Consider the following 13,547-nt stretch of genomic DNA (forward strand, 5'->3'; position numbering starts at 1 on the left):
ACTTGTAAGTTCCTTTGATAATGATACGCAAACAAGAATACTCATTTGATTCACTTTGTTGAAGTCCTAGTGGTACTCGAGTAATTAAATGCATAGTCATCACTATCAAGAATAATCGAATGCAATGAGAATTTGCATATAGCTTCTGGGCTATACATAAAAAAAAATTAAAAAAATAAAATAAAAAGCAAACTGTAATAATAAAATGGACACGTGAGATTAAAAATTAGTTTATAGATGCATTCAATAAACAACCCTCTTCAAAATTGTACACGAACCCAAGCAAGATGAAAACCATATTTGGATTCAGGGTTAACGGCCGAAATTAGATAGTTGAGCTGTCACTTCATAAAATCTATAACTTATACTGATCTTTGCTAATAGACAGCAATTAGAATTGGAACCATCAACTTGAGAGAACCTCTTATATTGTCCAAAAAATGATACTTATTCTACAAGGTGGAAAGACCGCCATTTTTTTAATTTTGTCGGTTGTCGTAATAAAATGGGAAGATTAAAAATAAAATAAATTTAATGATATGCTTTTTTCATGACAATAACAGTATGTGAATAGGTTCTATACACCTTTACTATTTCATCATTAGCTACATCCCACTAACATAAATACTGAATAATTTTACCTACTGAAACCTATCAGATAATAAAATCTTTATTAACAATTTTATTTTGTTATAATTTGAATTGTGGTCTCTCATAATTTTCACCCGCTTCATTAATGATTAGCCACAATTTTGACTGCAAGTGATATTCTTTTATCCCCTGCCTCCTCGGTGGCGTGCTGGAATGATAATACTCAAGTCAAGCTGGAATAGCATGAAGTGGCTAGAATAAAGCCATTCCAATAGACACATGGTACAAAATGTCAGTCACAAGTTAATAACAAGGTTTGGGTAATTCCAAATGATGGATGGATAACGATGGGATTGTGTTAAAAATAATCTAAAAACATTACTAATCGGTAGAAAAATATTTGGCACTTTTGTGTCAAGTTTGTCAATGTTCACCAACATTTGGCACGCACGTCAATGCCTGCTTAACCTATATAGTTTTCCTCTTCTTGTGTTCTTACTCTTTGGAATTCTTTTTACAGTTTTACTCGTACTATATTTCCTGTGTGTGTTTGGGGCGGGGTGGGGGGTGCATTAGAAGATACCAAAAGTGTTGGACAATGCCAGACCAGCAATTCTGCCTCTCAAGCCTTCTGGACTTTCGAGAGCAATGAGTATTTAAATTTGTGGGAGAAATTTTAAATAGAAGGGGATGGGCTGCACTTGGATTTGGTTTAGTTTAGTCCCTTGAAAAACTAGTTTTGGAAAATAATTATAAATAGAAATTGTGTTTTTAGATTAGCTTTGAGAATGGGTTCTGTGTTTTCATTATTCCCTTTTCTCTATCCTCTTTTCCGGAAAGAACTACGTTATTGGATACAAAGAAATAGAACGTACAAACAAGATCAAAAAGAACAATAATAACAAAAAACACATAGCTGCTGAGATCTTTCACCGCTTTAAATGAAAAATCACAAACAAAGCGCAATTTAAAACTTGTATCAAGACAAGAATTTTACAGAAACGCTCAGTTTCATAATGTTAACAAAAATAAAAGAGCATAAAGGAATAAGCTCTCCATTGCAGATTATAAATTTTGTGTGCTGTACAGAACATGGACATATTCCTGCATGTCACTGTTCCTCGATTCCTAAACTGTTCTATACGATATCCTTCCAGTTGATATTCACATTTTTGGAATAAACTTGGCACTATTGAGGAACCAAAAAATCAGTTAACTGTCCGGAAATGCGATTGACTATGAACCTTAATCTGCCTTTGGCAAAGATCTAATTAGCCAAAGAATCCAATTTTTTCGCATTCTTCTAAGCTTCAACTCCAATATTGAAAATACTGTAAATGTCGCTGCAGATTGCCACAGTACTTGAAGAAACAGCTAATAGTATCATGACCCATGACACTAACCTGTCTCTCTTGGTTGCAATCCCATGTGTATCCCTGATCAATGGCAAAGGTGGGAAATTAATTTTGAATATGTGACAATGATTACACAGAATAGTTAAATACTTTTCAAGAATTTTCATCAAAGAAACGATTGGACAATTAATAAGCATTAAGATTCATTGTTAAACCAGCCTGAAAAGGGAAGATGGTAGACATAGGTACTCACCTAAGGACAATTGCAGCAGGGAAAATGAAACCAACAGAGACAGTAGCTGTGGCACCAGTAAACTGGAAGGCATCCCAGATGCTAGGCACACAATTTGCTCCCAAAAATATGAAACAGATAAGAGCTGCTGTGACTGAAAAGAATCTGCGATTATCATAGGCAATAGGAATTGCATATGGGAAAAAGAGGCCATCCATATTGAGGCGAAGGGAAAAGAAGACAATTGGGAAAACAAGCATCAAGTGTAGCACGTAGCTCACTCGCACCACATCATTAAGTAATGAGCTGTAAGGAATCCCAAGTTCACCATCAAAGTTGGCGAGTACATCATCCAAGGTATGATCGCCAAAGAGAAGGAATCCAAAAAAGCTGGTCGCTACATATACAGTTGAGCATAAGACAATTGAAGTCCGGACTATTGACTTCATCTGGCTGCCATCTCTTAGCTCATTCTCTATAGGATGTACTGCAAGTTTGCCACATTCATTGAAAAGAGTATTAGAGCTTGTACTTTGTATTAGAAACTTTTAGCCACTCATTGAGCATTTATGAAGAGACTAACATTTAGGACAAGGCGTTGTCTAGCAAGTGAGGTTTCTTTTGCTCCATTTTGGTTGAAAAAATAGCCTAGCCTTGTTAATTGAAAAAAAAAAAAAATGTCTTGCAAAGAAAGAGCAGAAATGAACAATGCTTTTTTCCATTCTTTCTGAACCCTGTTTCTGTTTCTTTCTGTTCCTATAATGCTGCATGATTATTGTACAACCATTAAGCATTTTGATCCTTTCTGATGCAAATGAACTTCCAAGAGAAGTCCGCTTTTTTCCCGTTCGCCCACAGTACCAAGAAGTCACCCCACTTGCAATATGGCACTGTCATTCTACCAGACCTCTATGCAGGGAGAATCAACTCCAAGCAGAAGTAGACCCAAAAGAAATTAATGACAAAGAGTAGGCCAGATACAACTAACAAATATAAAAGTGAGAAATTTGCAAGCTATTGACTTATAGCCCAAAACATAGTGCTGAATATTACTTTTAGGATCAGTAAGTTGTGCTGGACATGCACAGAATGAGAGCAACATTTCCCAGGAGTAAAGGTTTGATCATGAAATGTGACTATACCCTATGTCACATGAAATTGGGTATGCGGAATGTGCCCAGTACGAGGACGATCAATTTTTGCAAGTTTTCGATGTATTTGAAGGGTCTGGACGAAGTATCCATACCCATTTCATGCCCGTTTGACATGAGTATGCCAAAGAAAATGAAGATTCTGTGTAATATTATTGATACCTAGAGCCAAATGTAGTATTCCTTACTAAGATAATTGAGGTATAATTTTCTTATCCTGAAAAAGAAAAGACAGAAAACAAATATTTGACAATTGCTTAAATTCAAAATGCCTAATATTCCTGAATTAATTAAGTTTAAATATTTAAGTAACCTCGAGTAGCAATTTCACTTTGATTCTTTCATTTACATTCAAAAGCTTCAGTTTTAAAGTCTTCTCTTTCCTTTTTTTTTGGGTGTCTATGTTACCACGATAAAGTAAAACTGACTACAGAAAGGTTTCAGCTCCTTTTTTTTTTTTTTTTTTTCAAAACTAGTAAACTTTGTTGACAAAGATCGGAGGTATTTGGACCCCAAAAGGGATTACGGTTTTTAGATCCTTGGGAAATCCCTTTTCTTAACATATATAGAAAATCACCTACATGTCCTCGCATAGACATCCACGACTTCAAGCTCTTCAAAGAGCTGCTATACTAAAATGCAGAATATATGCTTAGGAGAAATGTATGACAAAGAAAATCTAGACATTACTCAGATTTGACGATGCTCAGATGGATGTGTGGGTTTATTAGGAGGGATATGGTTAGGAACGAAGTTGTACGGGGCAAGGTGGAAGTGGCACCCGTGGCGAACAAGATGAGGGAAGCGAGATTGAGATGGTTCGGGCATGTGAAGAGAAGGTGTGTGGATGCGCCAGTAAGGAGATGTGAGAGGTTGGCTATAACAAGAGTTAGGACAGGTAGAGGTAGGCCGAAGAAGAACTGGGGGAGGTGATTAGACAAGATATGACACAACTTCAGTTTATTGAGGACATAATCCTAGATAGGAAGGATTAGGATAGAAGGTTAGTAGGTAGCCCAGTATTCTCCTTATTAGTAGTATCAGTTAGTAATCGCGTAGATTCTTTTCTTCAAAGTGTATTACTATCTGTTGTTTCACTTGTTTTTTAATCTTGCTACTTTGTTGTCATATTTTTCTTGATATCATGCTTCAAATCATTTTCTTTCGAGCCAACGGTCTATCGGAAACAACTTCCCTATCCCACTCTGCGTACATCCTACCCTCCCCAGACCTCACTTGTGGGACTATACTGGCTATGTTGTTGTTGTCATTTTAAAGCCTTTGGGAAATTTCACCAGCATGGTTTGGGTGTGTAAAGTTCACATCAGACAAGATAATTGAATTAAATGTCCGCTCACTTACATATTAGTTTAGTATTAAGGTTATTCTTTGACTATATGCGTATAAGTGATCAAAGGAAACTAGAACTTACTATTGTGATGGCAAATATAGGCAGTAACAAGTACTGGAACAGTTGTGAATAGCTTCCAGAAAGACGCCTGATCAACAAGTTTAGGCAGCAAGCGAGGCATTCCGATGCTTCCATTAATGAACTTAACAATGACTATTCCAGCTGTGATCACCACAAATACAACAGCCAAAGCGACTGACAAGGCTGATGTGTATCTCAATGAATCTGCCCAACACAATAGAAAAGTAATGCGTATTAGTGATGGAGGGCAGATAGTGCATTTACAGGCAGCTACTAAAAGTAGAGAAACCAGTAAGTGAGGGTGGGGCGGAGCCAGGTAGGTTTAAGGGGTTTCACCCCGAACCCCCTTCGGCGAAGAATTACACTATATATACACAAGGGCGGAGCTAGGTAGGGGGTCATCCGAACCCCCTTTGGTGGAAAATTACACTGTTTATACATGGAAAAAATTATATTTTACGTATATATAGTTGAACCCCCTTTGGCTTCTGCGTGTGTATACCTTTTCATATTTTGAACCCCTTAGTGAAAATCTTGCCTCCGCCCCTGTATATACAAGGTTAAAATTATTTTTTATGTGAATATAGTAGATGTTGAGCCCCCTTGATTTCTTGTATATTTACTTCATATTTTTTAACCCTCTTCATGAAAATCCTGGCTCCGCCTGTAATATCGTATTGCCAGCTGATTTAGATAGACTTCCCAAAAACAACTGGACTATACATCCCTTAGACAAGGAGAACCCACCTACTTCATTTTAAGAGATTAGACTGTATGATAAATGATTAGCCAATAAAAAACTTATGGCATGGACATAGTGTAAGACATGTGGAAAGTTTCACAAATCAATTGTATTTTATGTAGTAATAAGTTGAGTAGTGTAATCAAGCTCTTTATACCTTGGTCAGCTGATTATTTTCTTCGTTAACTAGTTTCTAACACTTGAACTTTGAAAATAGAAAATCAAATTAATACATATCGCGGAAATTTGGTTTATTTACCATCACATTACATCACTAGCACTAAACCTCAAGCACATGATTGGCATGTCTACTGTGAGATGATATCTCGCTTTGAATGATCCCTTAATCGTTTTTACTAATTCTTGGTTCTCATGAGGCCCCAGTTAGCTAATATACACATGCATTCTCAACTTAAAGCTGAGTTTCACAAGATATCCACTCACAAATTGGAACTAGAACCCTCAACTCATATTAGAATTTAGCTGTTAAAGTGTGAACAAATTTTTTCCCTATGATGAAAAGAAAAGGGAAATGCATTTATCAAAAAAAGGAAAGGAACTTATTTATGATTAATTTGTCTAGACTCTTGATAGATAAACTTACTCCTTACAATTCATTCCATGTGACCTGGTCCTTTTTGTCAGCTTATAACTTTAATTCTGTTGGGAGAAAATTAGCACTCCTCTATTCCCTATCACTCTAACCACTTTCCTTTATTCTTTTCTTTTTGTATTCTGTATCACTCTATCCACTTTCATTTGTTCTGTCAGAATTACAAGATTGGATCTAAATGAAAAGTCAGTCCATCACCACTTCAGATAAGTTGAAAGAGTTGTTACTTCATATTGCAGATTCTTTGATATGGCAATTTTCTAAGTACCATGCTTTTCGAACTTGTTAAGTCTCATATTAAACTTATCTAACTCTAGTACAATAAAATGTACTACATTCCTTAATTTAAGAAAGTAGTCATAGACTCATGGAAGAGCAGCGAATGTGAAGCAGTAATCATCTCCCTTTGTCTTGAATGCTTGTTTTAACTACCAAAAAAAGTTCCAAGAGCCTCACTTTATACTTCCACAAAGTTATCCTCTTCTATTATTTTTCTGATTCAAAAAATATAAACCCACAAATATTTTCATTTAACAAACCAGTCAAATTGAAGATGGACAAACAACTCTTGGATGGACGGAAAAGAATTGGACATTCATAACATATATAATACCTTATATAGTAATCCAAATAAAAAATCTGTTTTATTCGACAAACTTACAACTAGAATATACATGGATACATTGGGTGTGGAACAAGTTTGTTTCGGAAAAGAGAGCTTGAGTAGGGGAGATTACTAGGACAAAGAATGAATTTACGGAGTGTCACACTGATTCAAAGAGAAATTAGCTATGTTATAGCAGTATTTTAGATAACTCCAGAAATTCCGAGGATGACAAGTTACCTTGGTTTGAGCTATTAGATGTATTTGAAGATGATAATCATCAAGTGCACTTGAGAAACTTCCCATAATTTGTTTTTAACAGGTAACATATAGAAACTTCCCATGTTTGTGACTACAAATACAGTTCATTTTCTATCTTAGCAAGGTTAGGACATCAACCTATTTTCCTTTTCTTCCCAGAACCCATGTCACAATTCCTATAAGGATATAAAACTAGAATAACATATGAAGCATGGGGAGGGAGGGAGAGATGATGGGTTGGTAGGAATACTCACCAACGCGTTTGAATGAAATAAGAGGAGCAAAAACAAGGAGCGTAGTAAGAAGCAGCAAGTTAGCGCGTGAATTCCACCAATGTTGGCCAAACCATTCTTCCATCACACCCGAATAATGCACCCCATCTGATGAAGTTCCGGACAAAACATCACCTGCAGTACAAACGTCAAAGCATCTAATTTAACATCAGTTTGGACATCCATTTTCGCAATTTCTGCAAAACTACAAAAGAAGTACTACAAACAACTATTTTTTCTTGTAGTTAAAAGTACATTTATAATGTCTGACCGCGCATAAAAAACAGTTTAATTCCTCAAATGTACTAATGTTATATAAAATGGGACAGAGAATAAAAATTATGAGTGATTCCACATAGCATAGCTTAGCAATTACCAGTTTGCTTCTCATCACAAACAGACCCTTCTCTCTCCAAACTCAAATAACAAAGAACTAATCTTGTCAAAAGATCCAATAGTATGAAAAAGAAAATTCAAAGCCGTGAACTTTGTTAAAAAAACTGAAAGTGAGAAATAACAAGTACTTCAACAAAATCAATAAATTTCAAAATTTAAAAGAAAAATATTAATCCCTCCCTTTCAATTTGTTTATGTTACTTTTCTTTTTAGCCTGTTTAAAAAAGAATATCTTTTTCCTTTTTTGGCAACTCTTTAATTCCAACTTTTCACATGACATCTTGATCACTAGATTAAATGGCATTTTAGTACATTCTACATATCTTTAGTTAACAATCACAAGATTCAAAAGTCTTTCTTTACTTTCTTAAACTCCGTGCCACAAACAAATTGAAAGGCAAGGAGTATAAACTGGAAAAGAAAATTCAAAGTCGTGAACTTAGTTAAAAAAACCTGAAAGTGAAAAAGAACCAGTATTTCAACAAAATCAATAAATTTCGAAATTTAAAAGAAAAATATTTATGTGAAGGTGTTTGATTGGGAACAGGGTTTAAGGAAAAAAGCAAGATTTTTGCAACTTGTGATCTAAAATAGATCATGTTCATTAAGGGTAAAATGGACATTTTAAAGTTAAAAATGATTTATTGTCACACTTTTCTCTATATCTCAAACACTATGCCACATTTCTATATTTCGAGAACTTTATGAGATTGATTTACAGCTAAACAAATATCTAAGCCTTATTTTGGATCATAAATTTCAAAAGTCTTCCTTTCTTGTTTAAATTTTGTGCCTAGTCAAATGATGTCAAACACTATGCCACATTTCTATATTTCGTCAGAGTGTTTGATAAAATAGAAAATAGCTTAAATTGATTTGCTTAAAATAAGTCAAAACCAAGAAGTTGCTCAAATTTTTTTTTGGCTTAAAAGCCATTTTAGTTTGACCAATAATTTTACCCTTTTTATCCTTGTATTTTCTATTTTTCATTACTACCCTTACTCATAAATTTCAAAAGAACAAAAAATAAGTTGGGGTAGTCAACTTTTTTTGTTTAAATTTTCAGCTTTCTAACAAATGTTAAATGGGTCTAATTATTTTTTTAATTAGACAAAATGACTTTAATTTAGCCAAACAGACAAAGTACTAAATATAGAAAGCTATGATTGTTTTTACCGACTAAGAGCCCGTTTGGATTGGCTTATAAGTATTAAGTTGAAAAATATAATGAGGTGAAGTGAGGTACCAATGATGATCATGTAAACAACAAGAGTCCCTAGATTATTAATCACAATACACGCTTGCAACAACGTCCTCCCAAACCCTCCAAAAGCATCACCAGCAAGTCCAGAATAAGAGACCGCCTTAGAAGCTTTAGTGAATCTCAACAACATCTCAATTGACTTCTCCGTCAACATAGCAGCAAGTACAATAACAATAACACCTGGAATTGCACCAAGTTGCTTAAGTGTAGCCGGAAGTGCCATAATTCCTGCACCGACAATTGTAGTTGAGAGATTAAAAACGGCGCCGGAGAAAGAAGCGCCGTTAAATCCGGCATCGGAGTGGACGGAATCGGCATCTTTTTGAGGTAAAAGAGGGGTAGTTTTAGGGCTCCGACGGTGTTTCCGGTCGGAGTAAGTCATTTTTTTGTAATTTTGGGGAAGTTGTGGGGGGTTATTTGCCATGAGGAAAAAAAAGAAGGCGTTACATGAAATGTTTAGTTAGACAGCGCTTTATTAAAGGGTTCAACCAATGAGTCACTGCCACGTAATCTAGTGGGTCCTAGGAGAATTTCGTGAGCCTGGTGCCTTGTTCCCCTTCATGTGCCAACCGTCACGTATATAGTCTCTCCGTTCACGTTTACTCATGTCTTACTTGGCACATTCTTATAAAGCAAATAAAAAAAATAATGTTATTATATCATCCTGTTATGAAATTATGAATGTCCATTTCTCAAATATAATGCTCCTTCCACCATGTTAATGGCTTGTTAATGGCTCTCATTTTCTTCCACCATTTCATATATTAAATACATATGTATTACTATAAATAGAGGCATAAATTTTCATATGAGATACACTGGTAATACATCTTGGAAGAACAATAAAATCTCTCCTCTTTGTCACTCTTTTATGGTTTTCATCCTTTTTAATATTGTGACTCTTTTAGCTTCATTTTATAACACGTTATCGCGAGACTACTAAGAGCCTCGAGCAAATACTTTAAAAGCCTCGAAGATGCAAGAAGAAATTCAAAGCCACGATTTGATTATTCATGATGAATGATTGCCAAGTAGAAGTAATCCTCAGGTTCTTATTTGGATTATAAAGCTACGGAGAAACTGATATATTTTGGGTAATATCTTTCATTAGAAATCATGGTGCTTTACTTGATATGCTAAAGATTAACGGTAAAGAGCTAATCGATGAAACTTGTTTTAAGTGTTTGAATGATATAATCAATATTTATTTTTATATTCCATTCACGCTTACAAGTTTTCAAACGTGAAATTTGCTTCCCAAAAGCAATAACGCAAAGGGATAATAAAGTGAACAACAAGAACAAATTCACTTAAATTCCAGCAGAATTTGTGATATAACCATCGAATGTGGTAATTATATTTACTTATGTCTATAAACACCAGAAGTGATAATATTTTCACAGGCTTATTGCACTTTACGAGTGAAGATGTGTTAGAGAAAAAAAAAATTCTCCACATTAATGTATGCCTGGAAGTAGCAATATCTTAAAAGAAATTTTAAACTATCACAATTTGATATGCTTATGGCCTGCACGTTCAGATGATTGTGTTTCATTTTCGAAGAATGAGAACTTTTGATATAAGCTATAAATATAGATTGAATTGAATGTGATAATATGTAGTAAAGCCTATAAATATAAATGTGCATTTAATTGTGAAAATAATACGAATCATCTCCAGAAGAAGTAGAATGATTGAGAAGAAATATTCTGAATATTATATGTTTTACTCCCGAAGTAGTAAACTCGGAAATTTGCTCCCGAAGTAGCAAAACTCGGACCTACTCTACGAAGTAGTAGAACTTTGAAACTCCGAAGTAGTATATCTTTGAAATCTACTCCCGAAGTAGTAGAACTTTGAAATTTACTCCTGAAGTAGTAAGACTTTAAACTTTACTCCCGAAGTTATAAAATTCCAAAACTTTACTCCTGAAGCAGAAAGAATTAGCAAAATATCTGAGAAATTCTCTAAAGCAATGTCTTCTTGTGTTTGAGCCAAATAACGAGCTATTGATGAGCGTCGTATTTCAAGCACATTTAAATAATCAGGTTTCGTTCCCTGAAGTGAATGAACAAATATCACAACTTATCTCCTGAAGAGATAAAATACAAGGAATATACATGTTATTTTTGTTGTATGAAATTAAGGCATTGCAATACGTACATGTCGTACGCAGAAACATCTTGAATTATTTTATTAAAGTATCATTTTAAAGCAAAAGGAAGCAGAGTAAAGTGCTTTCTACTATAACCACATTGATACATTATGATTAGTTATTATTGATTTCCTTGAAGGAAATAAACATTAATGTATCCCTTTCCTGAAGGATGTGATTACCATGTGGTTGCGCTTTAACACGAAATATTCGTTATGACTAATCTCCTTGAAGGAGATATATGAAATACGAAGTTTGGAGCTTAACGTTTACTTTTGTAATTACAGTTTAAAATTGTCTTTAAATTTCCATTTAATTATTTGTTTTCCTTCATGATATCAGTAGTGTCTAGCCAAATTTTCTTTTGTGATACCAGAAGTATCTAAAAAATATTTGGTAGTGAAAACTAATGATCAAAGGCTCCAGAAGAGCTAATTATTTATTTGCAAGTATCATGACACTAGCAGTGTCCAAATAATATCTGATCATGATAAATAAATTGAAGTCTCTTGAAGATGTTATATATGATAATACCATTCATCGTAGATCGTAATTGGTACGATCGAAACACGTAAATGAGACCTGAAGTTTACTAACAATAAAAATGGTTATCATATTGAGACTACAAATGATCGGAATATTAAATATCTTCAAGTTACTACGGGTAAGAAATACACATGTGAAATTTTACCCGAGCATGATGAGATCACATACCACGATAAACTAGAAGTTTATTGATATATAATTTCATGCAATAGTAAACAGAAGTTTATTAAAAGAAATAGCACTCGTCATAGTAAACTTGAAGTTTGTACGGATAATTTTATTTGACAAGACCATTTTGATCGTCACGATTTAAATCGATGTGCTAATTAGTATTAAAAACATATTGAAGAACTAGAAAAAATTTGTTTGTGTTGCTTGTTCTCATGATAAGTTGATTACACGAAACTGAATAAAAACGAAAAATATAAAAGGCGAATGTGGGCCCCTTCACCTGTAATGTGATGTCTTAAATAGATGCATCTATGAGATGGTCACATGTATGTTTATTGTCAACTGGCAGTTTGACAATTACGAAGTTGCTCGCTTAAAATGATTGAGTTGGAAGCACAATTTTCAGAATATGTAATCAAGACAATCATCTTGATAATGCTGGTTTATATCTAAGTTGGTTTGGCACTAGATGCCTCCATAATTAAACCATTGCTTATGAGAACAGAGTTTCAGATGTTGGTCTGAGATATGATATATTGCATACAACAGCACTTGTATGCTTCAGATCAATAAATTTTGATAAATTCTCCCCTCATATTTGGTTCAGGGTCAGGAACTAGATATTTCCATCTTATAACGTTTGATGTGCGGTATATGATTAATGGACATACCATGATGCACACAGATGGATTTTTCCAAAGAAAATGGGGACATATGTCACTAAAATAAGGGGGAGAGAATAAGCAGCTAAGAAATATGTTGTGAATTATTATCAGTATGATCCTCAAATAATTCAAGTCAAATGCTGAAAACATTTGCTGACCCAACTATTTCATATTTCATCTGCAAAATGCTTCTAATGTCCCTGAAGGATAGAGTCTACAGCATGCACGGAGCATGGTAGACCAATCGGTTCCAAATATAATAATCCTTGAAAAAGGGAGGAGCAAATGATCATAATAAGGAGGCAATGTGCTCTTGAAGAGCTATGACATAACACTTCATAAACCTTATGAGAGGTTCAGGTACCTGAAAATATTGAAGTGATGAGATCTCAGTAAGTTATGTCGAATTGCGAACCGATACAAAATGATATCTTGTCGACGATATCTTTGATACAATATGGCGCGCAATATTGTATAAGATTGTGAGGATCTGAGTTCTACGTTTCTTAAAGCATGCTGACGTAGAAATAATTATCAAGTGATATGATGCATCTTGGTATGTGTAAAGCTTATTGGACCAGCAGTCCAAACATCAGAAAATGTCACATTATTTATACTGATGGATGCTGTCACAGCCTATGTGGCTTACTTGATGAAATTTAGATGAAAATTCCTGAAGGATATAAAATGCCTGAAGCATTTGGTTTAAAGTCTCGGGAAATGTATTCAATCAGATTACAAAGATCATTATATGGTTTAAAACAATCAGGGCGCATGTGGTATAATCGCCTAAGAGAGTACTTGATAAATGAAGGATATATAAATGATGCCATTTGTCCATGTGTTTTTATTAAGAAAACAAAATCAGGGTTTATTATACTTGCTGTTTATGTTGATGACATAAATCTCATTGGAACTCCAGAAAAGAAAAGGCGATTGAATATTTGAAGGAAGAATTTGAGATGAAAGATCTCGGAAAGACAAAATCTGTCTTGGTCTGCAAATTGAACATTTCACAAAAGGGATCTTTATCCATCAATCTGCCTATATAGAGAAAGTTTTAAAACGGTTTTACATGGACAATGCGCATCCTTTAA

At 34.4% G+C, this 13,547-nt stretch overlaps 1 protein-coding gene across 1 annotated transcript; it reads right to left on the reverse strand.

The window, feature by feature from the left end:
- Window positions 1-1,547: 1,547 nt before the first annotated feature.
- Window positions 1,548-9,375, reverse strand: LOC132033505 (amino acid transporter AVT6A-like). The gene is made up of 5 exons (XM_059423491.1): window positions 8,896-9,375; window positions 7,236-7,388; window positions 4,762-4,965; window positions 2,200-2,665; window positions 1,548-2,027 (listed from the first exon to the last, which is right to left on the reverse strand). The coding sequence occupies exons 1-5, from the start codon at window positions 9,335-9,337 to the stop codon at window positions 1,895-1,897; spliced, it is 1,398 nt and encodes a 465-aa protein (XP_059279474.1). The 5' UTR covers window positions 9,338-9,375; the 3' UTR covers window positions 1,548-1,894.
- Window positions 9,376-13,547: the final 4,172 nt, after the last annotated feature.

Source organism: Lycium ferocissimum, chromosome 10 (assembly GCF_029784015.1).
Source record: "Lycium ferocissimum isolate CSIRO_LF1 chromosome 10, AGI_CSIRO_Lferr_CH_V1, whole genome shotgun sequence".
NCBI lineage: Eukaryota > Viridiplantae > Streptophyta > Magnoliopsida > Solanales > Solanaceae > Lycium > Lycium ferocissimum.

Excerpts from the sequence above, each read along its gene's own strand:
- LOC132033505 (XM_059423491.1), bottom strand. The coding sequence starts at position 9,337 with ATGGCAAATAACCCCCCACAACTTCCCCAAAATTACAAAAAAATGACT. Across the intron at positions 7,389-8,895 it reads TGTTTACATGATCATCATTG|GTGATGTTTTGTCCGGAACT; the intron begins GTACCTCACTTC and ends TTTGTACTGCAG. Across the intron at positions 2,028-2,199 it reads CCTGCTGCAATTGTCCTTAG|GGATACACATGGGATTGCAA; the intron begins GTGAGTACCTAT and ends GCCATTGATCAG.